The sequence below is a fragment of the Eubalaena glacialis genome, chromosome 20 (assembly GCF_028564815.1).
Source record: "Eubalaena glacialis isolate mEubGla1 chromosome 20, mEubGla1.1.hap2.+ XY, whole genome shotgun sequence".
Classification (NCBI taxonomy): Eukaryota; Metazoa; Chordata; class Mammalia; order Artiodactyla; family Balaenidae; genus Eubalaena; species Eubalaena glacialis.
In genome coordinates this window covers 18500591-18515699 of record NC_083735.1, presented here as the reverse complement: position 1 = coordinate 18515699, position 15109 = coordinate 18500591, and the positions used below count along the sequence as shown (strand labels likewise).

Below are 15109 nucleotides of genomic sequence, written 5' to 3'. Positions count from 1 at the left end.
ACGCGACACGCAGAGAGGGCGGGGCACGCAGGTGACGGAAGCTGGGGTGGTGGAGAGCTGGGCGGTCAGGCGTCCTGACTGGTTGGGGCGTCAGGGCCGTGAAGGTAGGACTGCCGGTCCCGGGCGGCGAGTTTCCTGTCTCCAGCTGTCCGCAGTCAGAGCATGCCCGCCTGACCCCGAGGACCCCCGGCCGGGATTGCTTAGAGAAGACGCGGCTCCCCAGCACTTGGGCTAGGGCGTCCCTGCCCTCTCCTCCTCTGTCGCTGGAGGACCGCCGGGCTGAGGAGCTGGGAGAAGCAGGCCAGAGCCTTCTAGGGCCTCGGGCCCGGGGACCCGTGGAGGATGAGCTGGCTCTTTCCGCTGACCAAGAGCGCCTCCTCCTCCGCGGCTGGGTCCCCCGGTGGTCTCACCAGCCTCCAACAGCAGAAGCAGCGGCTGATCGAGTCCCTCCGGAACTCACACTCCAGGTGACTGGTCGCTGCCTCTCCGACAGGAAGAAAAAGTAGGGCGGGAGGGCGGGCTGGTCCTAACCACACTCGCAGCTCCTCAGGCCGACTCCCGCCAGCTGCCGCCTTTTGACCTACCTCCCTTCGTCCTGGCTCTCACGCTTGCTCTCCCATCCCTGAGCCACGTTCAGGATTTTCTTCCGGGCCCTCCTTCCCTCCGTCCCGCCCCACCACCGCTCAGCTCCTCTAATTCCGATTTGCTCGTCCCTCCTGACCCAGCGCTGCTGACTGTAATCTGTCTCATAGTCTGTCTCCAATATGCCTTGCTTTGCCCGGCTTCCTCACTAATCTTTCCCTTTGCCCACCTGTTTGCCGCGTTGGCAGAATTGTTAAAATTCTGTACTTGGGTAAAAAGAATCGTGAAGAGTAATCTCCAAGTTTCACAAATAGTGGACCATTTTTGAAAAAAAAAAACTGTTTCAACATTAAAGAAAAGGGAAGACAGTTTTCACCAGTGAGTTCTTCTCTGGGAGTGACATACTCAATCCTCTGAAGTCTCTAATAGAAGATTTACCCTGTTCTAACCACCTCCCCCCAGCTGGCAACTATCAGTCTCTGTTCATTTCTCACTTTGTTATTCTTGTTCCCACACTCAGAAATTGCCTTAGAGTCATCTTGATTGTTCTGTTGGCCTTGTATGAGTTGTTCATTTTCAGCGTGGTCAGATTAGAAATATTTTGCAATTCAAATGAATTCAGCTGTTTTTATTGTAAACTGGTTTGCTGCAGCCCGTTATATTGCAAAAATCTGTGACCTCTAGTGGTTTTCAAAAATTAGAACTGCCTCTTCATATTATATGAATTATGCAAGTATATTTACATGAGTGTCAGCACATATTTTAATGTAAAGGTGTCAACATCTTAATAGACTTTTCATACATTTGAAATATATATATTCAGAGATATGAAAATTGATTAATTCCCGTGGAAGGAACTACTAGGAGCCATTTTATCTGTTACACTAAGGATTTTGTCCCAAGCAAGTTATAGTGTAGAATAGTTTTAAATTAGATATAGTGTTAAAAGAAAAAATCACTGCAAAATGAGTTTGGCTAAAATGAGGCCTGTTACTGATTAACTTCAGGTGTTTCTTGGTTCTTTGTCTCAATTGTTCTGCTTGTTGAGAACTTTAGAAAGGTGAGAATTTGTGGTATTAAACAGGAAAGAATGGCATGGTATTTGATTTAATGGTGGCTTTCTTTTTGGAAAATTAAGTTCATAGAGTTCTTACAAGTCAATCTTAGTCCAAATAGTGTTCTCTACTAACCTTTAAGAGCTACTTTTACAAAATATGCTTATGAAATAAGGTGACTCCTTTTTAACAAACAACGGAAGTTTGTCTCCTTAGAAGGTATCACCTTGGAAGACTGTTTGTATACTATGCTAGTACTACTATTGCCAAAATACTTTTTAGAACCATACTTTTGGAATTAATTGCTTTTAAGCCTTTAGTATATTCTGTTAGATATTCTCACTGCTGGCAAATTTTTATTCTTTGAGGTTGGAGCTGAATTTTTCAAATATTCCAAAGTCCCTTGCTGCTAAGGCTGGTAAATAAGGAAAGCGATTGATGTGAAATTTATTGTATATTTTTTTGGCCTTCCAAATAAGGTGAGATTCTAAGGCAGGAATTGCTAATCTAAGGAGTTCTGGAATTGGCTTAAGAGGATTGGTAAATACTCTGAGTCAAATGCAGAAGGGATGTATTTTATTTGTTATTTTTTGAGCCAGAAATTATGGACATAATCAGACATGTGATATTATCTACATATTTGTAGTGTTTTATGAACAGCAAACTTTAAGTACTTGATTCTTTTAAGTTCTTTTATAAAAATATTTGAAATTTTTATTGAAATATTTCACATTTATAAACTATACTTGGATAATTCTGGTGACAGTTAAGGAGGTCATGTACTTCCATTTTTCAAAGAATGGTACGATCCCAGAAAAAATGTCATCTACCTATTCTTGTTAAGTCTGCCCTTTTAACTCATGACATACATTTAAAAACTAGCTGGTAAAAATGATGTATGTGTGCAGTATCTGACAGTATGTTGCTTGAGTAACCAAATTCAATACTACAACTTATGCTTAAAGATTTTTGTACAAAAAGACACTGCGATTGGTTATTCTGAAGGTGCACTTTGTAAAAGTTCAAAGAATGTTTCGGACGGTATTTTAATGAATAATACAAAACTTCCTCAGTTATAAGTATTAATATCTTGTTGCATGCTGCCCACCTGCCTCATGTTTAATACTCTATCCCTTCTCCAAATATAGGGTCAGTAGCTCTCTCTTGGCCATGAAAGCGTCTGACTTCTTTTCGTCTCCTCAATAACCTTTCCCCACCCCATTCTCTCATCTACCTTCCAACTCCTTATAATTTAAAAAAAAAATCCCACTTCAAGAAAGAGTCTCTTTAATTCCCTTTCTCTAATTAATGTAAGCTTCTTTTTAGTTACCTTAAGAAATTCCTACCTCCTTATCTTCCTCAGGCCTCTCCTAAAGGTTAGCTGAATTTTACGTATATTTATTCCTCATCTAAGTCTTACTGGTAAGGCAGGGCAAGTGGGACACTGTCATAATGATGACCAAAAAAGTGTTTACCCAAAATATAATAACACGTTTGTCTGCTACGAAAATGGAAACAAAGTTATGTAGATTACTAGGCTCAAGAATTTTATTCCACCTTCTAAGTAACCGTCATCACAGTATTCAATTTACCACTAAAATTCCTGACTTTATGGGCAGGAGTAGAACTAATTCTGTTGTTTCTTTTACTTCCTAAAGAAGCTCACTCTAAGAGACACTGTTGATTTCCCATCTAAATCCATTTCTTCTGATTTCTTGGAAGAACATTGTTTTTATATGGGTTCCTGTTCTGCGAGACCAATTATTTAATGGAGGCTGTGCTCTTTCAACCTGCTTAGGTAAATAATGATTGTTTACGCCAATGATGATGGTCTCATTCCCACTGCTAGTTATTGTGGAAGCAAGACACTTGACCTAATCTTAGTCAGTGGGGTTGGAGAAGAAGTCTGCTGGGGAGCTGCTCAAAACATTTTCTTAGTAATAGAAGTGTCTAAGAGGAAATGCTTCTTTGTGTTTTGGATATTGTTGTGTTACATGGGACATCTAGAACTGCTTGGATCATGAAGGAAGCAGACTGACTACTGAATGTGGTAGAGTAGAAAGATGGAAAGTCTGTGATAATATTGTGATGCTGAATTAACCAGATCTGGAAACTTCCTTCCTCCGGACTTCTTGCTGTATAAGATTATACGATACATATACATTTGTATTATACATACAAATAACCCCTCACTGTTTAAGACACTTTCGGCCTGGTTTTTCAATTATTGATACTTGCAGTTGAAACTACCCCAAGTGATACTCACTAATCCCAGTATTTAAAGATCCTTCGGAAGTGAAGCTGTTAAGTATCTCCCTGCATTGAACCTGCAATCAGAAAATACTAAAATCTGATGGTAGCTCAACAGTTACCATCCTCACTATCCTGATTTTAACTCTCACAGTATCTACAGTTAATTAGCTTCTTTATTATTTTATTTCCTTAGCTCTGAAGGAACAACCTGGAGCTGTGTTGTAAATGGTAATTGTTATCTGTAATTAACTATATAAATTCAAAGTTATACAAATAGTACTCTTTCTTTGTTACCTTTTACTTAGGGAGATCAACTCTCTCAAGTAAAGGACTTCTCCATTTTAATAATCAGTTATGTGGTAATTCTGGTGCTATTTTTATTTTATATTTAATCAGAAAATCTAATTTGGGAGTTATTTTTATCAGAATTGCTTTCTTTTTCACTCTGGTATGAGATATTAGACAAAATGAATTTGAGGAACATAAATGCAAACAAGCAAAAATTATTGACATTGGGAAAAGCAACGTGACTTAGGTGAACTGAGTTCCAATTCCCATCTGTAGAATCAGGAATTGTGGTTTTTATTCTGCAGGATTGTTGGTATTTAAGTAATATATATAAACATTTATTAGAGTATCTGACACACAGTAAACAGGCAACAGATTGTATTCCTTCTTTCCACTGCATAGAATCAGTGTGCCTGGAACCTTTGCCTCTTAGCCTACGTGGATCTAGCCAGCTTATTGTTTATGAATTGCTCACAAGCCTACAGCTCATTTGCCTCTGGCAGGACTACTTCTGACTTTCCATTCAGAAAGCAAGTCCATTCCAGAGAGTTCTTTTCTTCACAAATGAAATGTAAGATTTCATTTTGAAAGATTTCAGACAATACATGTAAAGAAACTAGAATGTTATCTGACCCACAGTAAGTACTCTGTAAATGCCAATTATTTTATTTTTGTATCTTAAATATAATAGTGCCAACCTCATAGTTTTTAAAAATTGTTTTGAAATCTTCTTTTGTTGCCAGTCCTTGGATATTCTTTCTGATTACCCAAATTTTTTTTAAAAACCTTATAACATCTTTGGAGAGTCTGCTATTGTATAATTTTCTACCCTATAGCTGTTAAGTTTAACCCCCTGCTCCCAGGTATAAGGCTGTCTCCTGTAAACTCATGGGTTTCTTAGTAAGCCTAGATTCCAAACCTTTCTTTCTGTAGTTTTTACTGTCAGCTCATAAGGACTCACATGCAAACTTGATAACACAAAAAGTTTGTAATGAGAGGATATGTGTATATGTTTTAACCTGTCTAGTGTTGTATTTTTTTTTAATGGCTCTGTTGTCAACATAATTTGAGATTTTTCATTAAAATATCCAAATTCCCAACTTTTAAAAAATAGTTTTTATTATTTAGAGCAGTTTTAGGTTCACAGCAAAGTTGAGCAGCAGGTACAGAGATTTCCCATATAGCCTTTGCCCTCTCCAACTTTTCTTTTAAAATAGATCTGGCAACAGTTCCCACATAACAGTGCTTGCTTTGAGCTTAAGAGTAGCTGTCCTATTTACTGGGCTGCGCTTCTCCATTTTACCAGTTTGCAATCACCCTTTTGTACTACAAGCAACTGCCTTCATTCATGTACCTTTCTAACTCTTAAAGGTATTTGAGAGTAAAATTTTCTTGTGGAAGAAAATCACCTTGACTTGTTGCAATAAAAAATTCTATAAGAATCTGCTGTGCCTTAGCCTATTGAAGCTACAGAAACCTACAAAATGTCAATATTTTGACTCTATAAATTTGAACTCTTATAGTGAACTTAAAAGTTATGTATATCAAACAATCCCATAATTAAGTGAATTTTAATTTGATACATTAAATCATATAGTCTCTAACCAGTGATTAAAAGTTATAATTGCAGAGTATATGACACAATGAAGCGTGTTACCATTTAAAGATTTTCCTAAATAGATTGTAACACTCAAGGGCTGTCTCTCGGTAATTTTCCCTCTAATCATATCAGTCCATACCTGCTTTTTTAAAAAAAGTTACCACCCAGGTCGTCATTTCTCCATTGCCAGGTGAATCCAATCACATCTCCTCCTCCCCTCCTACCTCTGAGCTCCTTCCAAGCTGTCTCCACTGCCTGCTCACCTACGCCAAAAGCCTGGTCATCCTGTTCTCACTTAGTCATCCCTGCTACCACTGGGCTGTAACTATTCTCTCTGCCTGCAGTCTTGTTCCCTTACTTTTTTCTTCCACATGGGTGCCAGAGTCATCTTTTTAAAATTTGAATTTGACCATGTTATTCCTTTTAGTAGCTTCCTAACTCTTGCCAGCCTCCTTAGCTTAAAGCCTGGTTGTCACACAAGATGATGACGTGACTGATGGAAACGTGTCAGCAGACACAATGGAAAGTTTCTGTAGGGCAAAAGATACGGAGACTCTTAGAGTTATTATTTCCTACTGAAGCTTTTCTAATTGTGTTTCCTCTGTCTAGGATGTACACTTCATTTCCCCGATTCTCTTTCCTGAGGTTAACTCTTACTTGACTTTTCAATGTAGCTCAGATACTGTTTTTTACCCCGAATACCCCACCACCCCCATCCCTGTTTAGGTTAGGTTCTTTCCTCTGTGTTCCTATAACTCTTTGCACGTCTCTGTCATGATCCAATGTCTTCTACAGAACACTGTTCAACAAATACTGTAAAATAAGTGGTCCATGTCAAACAGACGTAGAAAACAAAATCGAGTACTCTAGAATTTCTAAAAGCCTTTAATATGCTAAAGTGCATCAGTATTCTCCAAGAGAAGGATACAGTATGAAGCGTCTTCCAAGCAGAGCACTGAACCATTTATTTGAGCTATTTAGCTATTCATTTTAAATTTCCAGTTTCTTAATTATTCATTTTCATATCAACCTGTGTGTGTGTGTGTGTGTGTGTGTGTGTGTATGCAAGTGTTAATAAGGAAGAACCTTTGTATTCTATTACAAGTTAATTACTAAAGGGATGTTGCCTATTAGCTTCAATTATACATCATGGCCCATCTCTGGGACCCCTGCCTCCCAGGTTAAGAGCATTAAGCTAAAATGCCTTTGTTTAGCTCACAGGAAACATCCTGATAGGCCCATCTGTGAATGACTGCAGGGAGGAAGAAATTAACACATCCCCTCCAGGAGGCTGACCGGAAACAGGAAATGTTTGGCCTTACTCCCTCCCCTTTTAGTATAAAAGAAGCCCGAATTCTAACTCAGGCAGGATGGTTCTTTGGGGGCACGAGTCCACCATCTTCTTGATCTGCTGGCCTTCCAAATGAAGTCTCTATTCCTTACCCCAACAACTCGTCTCTCGATTTATTGACTTGTCGTGCAGCGAGGAGTTCGAGCTTGGACTCGGTAACACAAGGGCTATTTTCTTTTGTTCCTCTGAGGATATTATACAAATTGAGAGTCTTCTGTTTGCTCATTTAACTCTGATTCCTTGAAGTTTTGTGTTTGGGGCTTGTTGAGTTTGGTGCATGCCTTGCATGGTTTTGTTTTGTTCAAACCTTTTCTGTATTTGAGATTCCTGGTTGACTTGTTTGTAGATATTTAATTCTGTTTATCATAGCCTGCCTCAGGTGATAGGTGAAAAAGAATGACTCGCTTTGTTATGGGCCGAGCTGATAGCTGTCTTTTGGAAATGGAGGCTTCCTGGGAGTCAGTAGCTTCCTAAGGCACTGCTACCTTAGAGGCTACGTCCCGTGTTATTCAGGGGGCAGATGTTACTGCTGTCCGCTGGTTGGAACAAGCAGGGCACCAGGAGAGTGCTCTAGCTTCCTGCTGGTCCACACTTCCCCGCACTCTCTACCCTGAGAGGCGCTCCTGCCCTACCGTCCACACTCTGGTTTGCGTTGAATTGGTTCAAGGGCTTGGAGGACCTTCAGACTGCTCCTACTTTGCTCTGGTCTTATGTTTTGGGTCGTCATTAGTTCCTGTATTTATTTTCTTTTTTTTTTTTTTAACGCTGATCTTTTCCTTAAATCTAATCCCATCTTTTTTTTATCTTTCTAAGATTCCTCAAAGTTTCTTGTCAGTTTATGGTACTGTTTGCTTTCCAGCACTGTTACAGATTTGCTTTTTAAAAGTCAGTTTTGATATTTCCTGGAGAAAATGGGATGGGAAAGGGAAATTGTCTAACCTTCATCTACTGTCTTGAAGCATCTAAACCCTTTATTGGAAAGGATCACCTAAAAACCCTCCCTTGAGCTACCCAACACTTCCAGAGATGCATGAAATCCGTATCTTGAATTGCTCTTTTTCAGTCACTTGTTGTGCTGTGTGCCCCATCAGAGCAAAGACCACACTATTTCCATTTCCTTGGAAGATGCTGGATATATGGTAGCTGTTCAGTTGAACCTAGTCTTAGTTACAAAATACAAGTTTACACAAGATACAAAGTAAGGAGATAAATGATTGTTCTATAAAAGGAATCTTTAAACCATAACTAGTGCCTCTCTTGCATTTCAAGATCTGTTTGTTTACAGTTTTAGGGACTATTAAAGAAATGTGGATGCCAGTTAATCACACATTCTGACAAAGTTTTCTGTTGTTTCAGCTTTCTTTAGTCCCAAACTGATTCAGAGCCACTGAAGTAAAGCCATAGTAATTCACTGCTCTCAGAGAACCTAGAAAATAAAATTATTAATGGAAAGCTATTTAAATTTTCTCTGGTGTGATTACAGTATTACTTCAAAGTGTGTGTGTATGTGTGTTTACATCCAAAGAGTACTTACCTGCCAGCATAAAGATATGGCTATATGGCTGTAAGAATGTTTATCAAAGTATGGTTTATAGTAGTAAAACTTGGAAACAATCTAAATATTGATGCCAAAAACACAGCCTCTGTGCACCGGTGCCAAATCAAATCTCGGAGACAGTTTTGGAAGAAGTAGAAAAGAATAGCTCTATTGCTTTGCCAGGCAAATGGGGACACAGCAGGCTCATGCCCCGAGAAACTGTGTCCCAACCTGGGAGGATTTGGTGAAGAGTTTTATAGCAATGGTTCAAGGGCTGAGTTGCTAATAAGGATCAGGGTGTGTTCAGGGCCTGCACTCCTTTAATTTGGCCTCAGGTGGTCTCCTCCCTTGTCTTTGCATCCCCTCCCTTCCCTGATTAGCAACTGTTTGAATCTGCCCTTTAGAATTCAGGGAAGGTAATGGAGGCTGGAGTCTATTCCCTACAAACAGAAACGGTGGACACAGAAAGGCTTCCATGCCCAGGAGCCCCACAGGGTCCTGCTCAGTTTCAATACCTAATAGTACGGAGTAGTTTAACAATATACTAGAACATTATGCAACCATTTAAAAATATTGTAAAATAACATTTGCTGATTTGGAAAAATAATGTTTTTTCAAATGAGAATGTATTATTTTTGGAATAACTTTTTTAGAGTTATTTGAAAATAGCAAAAAATTCAAAATAAATTTGTGATAAAGATTCAGGGAATGATTCTTGTTTTAATTAAGTAGAACAAATATCTGCCGTTTTATCTAACACAGCTAGTGTAGAGGAGGAAAAAGCTTTCCTTGATGCTCTTAGGGTCCTTGGCTGGGTCTGAAAATTAAACTGACAAAGACAGATTAACAGGAGAAAAGCATAGAAATTTAATTAATGTGAGTTTTACATATCAGGGGGGCCTTCAAAAGGAAATGAAGACCCAAAGAAACAGACCTGAGTGTTTTATGCTGGGTTTGATGAAGAGTGGACAGTTGTGGAGGAATATGATGGGTTAAGGGGTATGAGGCACGTCTTGGAGATATTGCGGGTTCAGTGACAGACCACCTCAATAAAGCAAATATCGCAGTAAAGCATGTCACATGAATTTTTTGGTTTCCCAGTGCATATAAAAGTTATCTTTACACTATACTGTAGTCTGTTAAGTGTGCAATAGCATTATGTCTAAAAAACAATGTATATATTTTAATTAAAAATACTTTATTGCTAAAAAATGCTGTCATCTGAGCTTTCAGCGAGTCGCAGTCTTTCTGCTGGTGGAGGGTTTAAAATATTGCAAGAATTACCAGTATGTGACACAGAAATATGAAGCGAGCAAATGCTATTGGAAGAATGGCACCAATAGACTTGCTCTATGCAGGATTGCCACCATCCTTCAATTTGTAAAAAAGGAAAAAGAAAAGAAAAAGGCAATATCTATGAAGCACAATAAAGTGAAGTATGCCTGTAATTGTAGGAAACGGGGCAGGGGGCATATGGTTGCAGGGTACAATGATGACATAGCAAGGCCGGTTTGTTAGGATTCTTCTTGGTGTCCCTATGTCTTCTGAGATAAGGATGCTCCTTTCCTATTGGCATGGGGAGGGCACCTCTTAATGAGGTTTTATGACCTGTTTCAGGGAAGAAGGGTGAGGGGGGAGGAGGTCAGAGTAACCTTCCTGTTTCTGCTATTTTCTCATACTCTTTCAGCTTAAAATATTCAAGATGCCAAGGTGCCACATTTAGGGGTAGCGTGTCCTGAACCCCATCAATTGCCATGATTAACCTGTTGTTTTGGAATTTGTTAATGATGGTTTAGCTCTCATTAATATTACAAATATTACCTTTAGTTTTTTGTTTTTTTTTTTACCTTTAGTTATTTTTGATACTTCATTTGTGGAGGAAACTTGTCAAAAATTTTAATAAATGTCAAGAACATAATTATGGGAACAGTGAATTGAACACTTCTAGCCAATGATTTAAGTAAAAATCAATTTAATCAAATTCACTTTGTTTTCTATAAAAATTTTCTATAAAAATTACAGTGTGAAAAAATGAGTTAAAACTTTAGTATTACAAATTTACACAGGCTCCAATTTAGATGTGTGTTCTAAATGCTTATTTAATAATAGCTAACATATTGAACAATTATTATGGTATTATGTGGGGAGGGCTTTACATGCATTATCTCACTTAATCTAACAACTGTTTTAGGTAGATGGGTATTTTTAACATCCGCATTTACCATGTGAGAGATAAGGCTTAGACAGATTACATAAGTCGTCCATGATCACACAAGTGAATGGTAGAGGATTTGATCCCTGAAGCTTAATTTAAGAGGTCGTGCTCTTAATCACTAAGATGCTCCACTTGGCTTTGAACTGGTGGATACTTTTGTGATCAGTATTCCCTTAAAGCATTGGACACCTTAGGGTCCTAAGATAACAAGGAGGAATAAAAAACTTAAGCCATTTTATTGATTACATAATGTTTATACAACTGAGAAGGCTGTTGGTATCCTAGTCCAAACCTGATCCCCAAAGAGAAACTTTCATAAAAATTGTGTTAGTCCTAATATTGAATATCTTCTTGAGTCTTTTCTCAACCATTTCTTCTCTTTCAATCATAACCTCATTCCATGGGATGTCAGAGGAGACATCTATGATTTCTCCATAACTCCATCCCAACACTTTTGAACCTTTCAAGTTACCTAAAATTTACATATTTGAGAGGCTAGATTTTTATCAGAAGGCAAAAAAAAGCCATAGTCCAAAAAAGAAAATGAGGAAAATAAGAGGTTTTCTAAAGCTACTAATTGAAGCAACCAAAAGAACAAAAAGTAAATTACGTAATTGCTAGATCTTTCAAAGGTATTTATGCTTGAAAAAGTTTCACGTCCGTTTGGATATTAGGCTTCCTTTCAGCGTTAACTCATTAATACTACTTAACATTTTTCCCTTTGGAAAGATTATGAATGTTGGTTAGCATTCCAAGTGATCCCCCAAAAGGTTTGGTTGGTAGATTATAACTAATAATTGCATGCCTGCAATTAAAAATAAAATAAAATTCTGAATGTAGAATGTTGAAGTATATGGGACTTAAACTAGCTGGCATTTATATTCAGCTGCTAGTAACAAAGACTCCCAAAATAGTAACTTAAACATGATAAAAGTTTCTTTTTCTCTGCATACAAGAAATTCAATTTGACAATTCCATAGCCATCAAGGACCCAAGCTACTTCTTCCTGCTGAGCTCTCCGTAGTGTATGGCTCCCATTCTCGGGGTCACTCCTGGTCCAATATGGCTGTTAGAAGTTCAGCTGTCAGGGCCAGGCTGGAAGGGCAAATGGACTCATACCAGTTTTTTTGTTCCCTTTTAAGATGCTTTCCTGGAAATTCCACCTCACAACTTTTCTATGTTTTATTGACTGGAACTTAAGTCTATAGCAACAACTTGCTGCAAGAAAAGTTAGAACATTGCTACTCAGAATAAAATCAGGCTTCTCTTATTTAGGAAGAAGGGGAATATTTGGTTTTGAAAAGCAGCCAGCGGTCTCTATCATAAGACTGTAGGAGACATCTCATCCAGACTTCTAAGTTTAAGCTCTTAAGGCCCAGGCTTCCCCAGCTGTCTATACAGCTGGGCAATAGCAGAATTATAATCAGAACCCAGATGTCTTGCTGACCTGTTTTAACTAGAGGGCTCACAATTGCTTCTACTAAGGATGAATTAGATAAAGTGATAGTAAATCGATCTAGCACTAATACAAAGAGTTTTTCTTTGTCTCTTTACCTCACCATCTAACTCTCCCCCTCTCAGCAACCACCCCGCCCATATCTCAGAATAGAATTGCCTGCTTATTCGATAAACATGATCATTTTCCCCTCAAGATACAAGTTATATTGGCTATCTAAATTCTATTATTAAAATAAAGTAGTTTTAGTAGCCTCTAAAAATATTTAACATTTGTTTTTAACATTAATGGTTTTTATAACTTTAGATAAATTTTTTTTCTCAAATTTTCTCCTACAGTATAGCTGAAATACAGAAAGATGTGGAATACAGGTTGCCATTCACCGTAAACAACCTGACAATTAACATTAATATGTGAGTAGAATTGTATCCTATTTTTTCATGTAATAGGACTTTAAAATCTTTTTATTATTTTGTTTCTTAGCTATTATTAGAAGTAAACTGTTTAAAAGTGAATTTATTCCCGTTCTAGTATTTATTTCCCTTTCTAGTAACTATAGTTTATTCAACTTACAGTTTTGTGAAATAAAAAAATTTTAAAGACATCATTGTAATAGATATTGCTGTAAGAAACTGTAAAAGAGGAAATGTAATAAAAAGACGTAATCGTTTTTATTTTGCACTAAAGTCTAAGCTGGAGGTAGGCTGAAAGAGTAAGAATGATAATGACAAACACTCGAAGGGATCATGTGTGGAAAACCATTAGAGATATAGGCACTTTTACATCAGAAATAAGTGAAAATATTCTAGTTTTCGGCAACATATACTACGTCAACCAGAAAGTTCAAGACTGAATTTGATCTGCTAATTATTTTTAAAGAAAAAAAAAATTAAAAGTTGAAAATGTAATCATGAGGTTATTAAGTTATAAAGAGGAAAGGTTGGACAAAGTGATTGCTGAAGTACTCATTTAGCCTTAGGTGCAGTTATTAGTCTTTAGCATGAAAGAATTAAGTTATTACCTCAGATTGCATCAGGTGGCTAGCCACTAGAGTGAGTGTTTGGGTGAGGTAAAAAGGCACTTAACTTGAAGATAGGAACCATACTTGTTCATCGTCCTATCCTTATTGCCTAGCATGGTGCCTGCACATAGGAGGCCTTGTTAAATCCTAGTTGAATGAGTGGATTAAAGCATGACTATATTATAAACAGTGACAACCATTATGCTGTGTTATCTTGATATATGGGAGTTTCTGAATCATCACAGCAGCCCTGCAAATTGAAACAAATTACAGACAAATAGGTAGTGAATAGTGTAGTGGGGAGAGAAACCCAGATTGGTTGGGGTCCAAAGGCCATTCATTGCCTTTTTTTACCAAACTAGTTTAACATCTTCAACTATATAAATGAAGTAGTTTTATCTCTCATCACATGCCTTAGGTAGAGCTAAGTAGGAGAAGCCAACAAGGACCCAGTTTTCTTCTTGACAGTGTTGCCAACAAATAGTTTTCTGAGCCAGAAGGGGAACAGAGTGGCAATTTAAAGGGACATACTTGTCTGAGTTTTAGAGATTTGGAAAACAGGGTTCCATGTCCAGTAAACTCTCATTTTTAAAGACTTTTTAAAAATTCTTTTAAATTTGTAGTAGTTCAAAAAAGGCTAAGATTTTTACTCTTTTTATTTTTTGTATTGAGAATTTACTGTTATTTACTTGAAACCATGTGATTGACCTCAAAGTTGGGAGAGATGTGTTGAGACATTTAGAAGAGAGCCCTATAGAACCAAGGCATGATGACAGCTACAGTGTTCCAATCCTAGCGCTTCCCATTTTATCCACTTAACTCTTTAAAAAATTCAGTATATAATGAAATAATTCTTGGCAGTATTTCAAAAGTAGGAAAGCCATAAGAAAAGTATATGGCCAGAACCTGTGGTCCACTAAATAGCCAGACTGGGTTAAATTAGGGTTCACCTGATAAAAATGCCTGGTCTAATTTTAGCTGAGATTTTGGATAGCTTGGTATATTGTGTTTGAAAGCAATTAATTGGCATGGTGTGAAGAATAGTCTATAATTCACGGTATCCTTATTCCACATTAAGAAGGTTTTACTATACTGAATTACTTTATAGTCTTGTTGCCAAAGTGTATCTTTTTGTATACATTTGATCAACTCAACAATCATAGTAGAGCACTAATTACTGAGTAATCCAAATGAAAGGATGAAAATTTTATTTGCTTTTAAGTAATTTTGTTTTAGGATTATGACTGTATAATATCACATTTGTTGTCTTTGTTTTTGTTTTTTAATCTGTTCTACCTTTACCAGATTGCTTCCTCCACAATTTCCTCAGGAAAAACCAGTGATCAGTGTTTATCCACCAATACGACATCACTTAGTGGATAAACAAGGAGTGTATGTTACCTCTCCATTAGTAAACAATGTATGTATATGGTATAATTTATTTCAAAAATGTTCACTGTATTTAATAGATAATCCTGATTTGAAGGTTATTTGTTTTTCAGTGGTGAGGACCTGTTGATATTAAGAACTTTGGTTCATGGTAGATCTTTTATAGTGGTTAGGAAGGGATAAAATTCAAATATGCCTTAAATTTCTTAGGATATATATATATATGTATATATATGATTGATTAATGTGAAGGACTGTAACTTAAATATACTCAGTATTTACCTTTGAACCTTCAAATTATTGTCAATAGTGAAATGTGGAAATATTTCAGCTCCATTATTGACTAAATAAACTTTTAACCT

General features: G+C 37.4%; 1 protein-coding gene across 2 annotated transcripts in view; it reads left to right on the top strand.

The window, feature by feature from the left end:
• The first annotated feature begins 27 nt into the window (after positions 1-27).
• The window catches only part of VPS37A (VPS37A subunit of ESCRT-I), a 38013-nt gene continuing 22931 nt past the window's right edge, over positions 28-15109 (top strand). For both annotated transcript variants that reach the window (XM_061177525.1, XM_061177524.1), the window contains exons 1-3: positions 28-467; positions 12676-12750; positions 14664-14778. In XM_061177525.1, coding sequence (XP_061033508.1) covers positions 343-467; positions 12676-12750; positions 14664-14778 — 315 coding nt within the window. In that variant the 5' untranslated portion in view covers positions 28-342. The remainder of the gene's footprint in view (positions 468-12675; positions 12751-14663; positions 14779-15109) is intronic.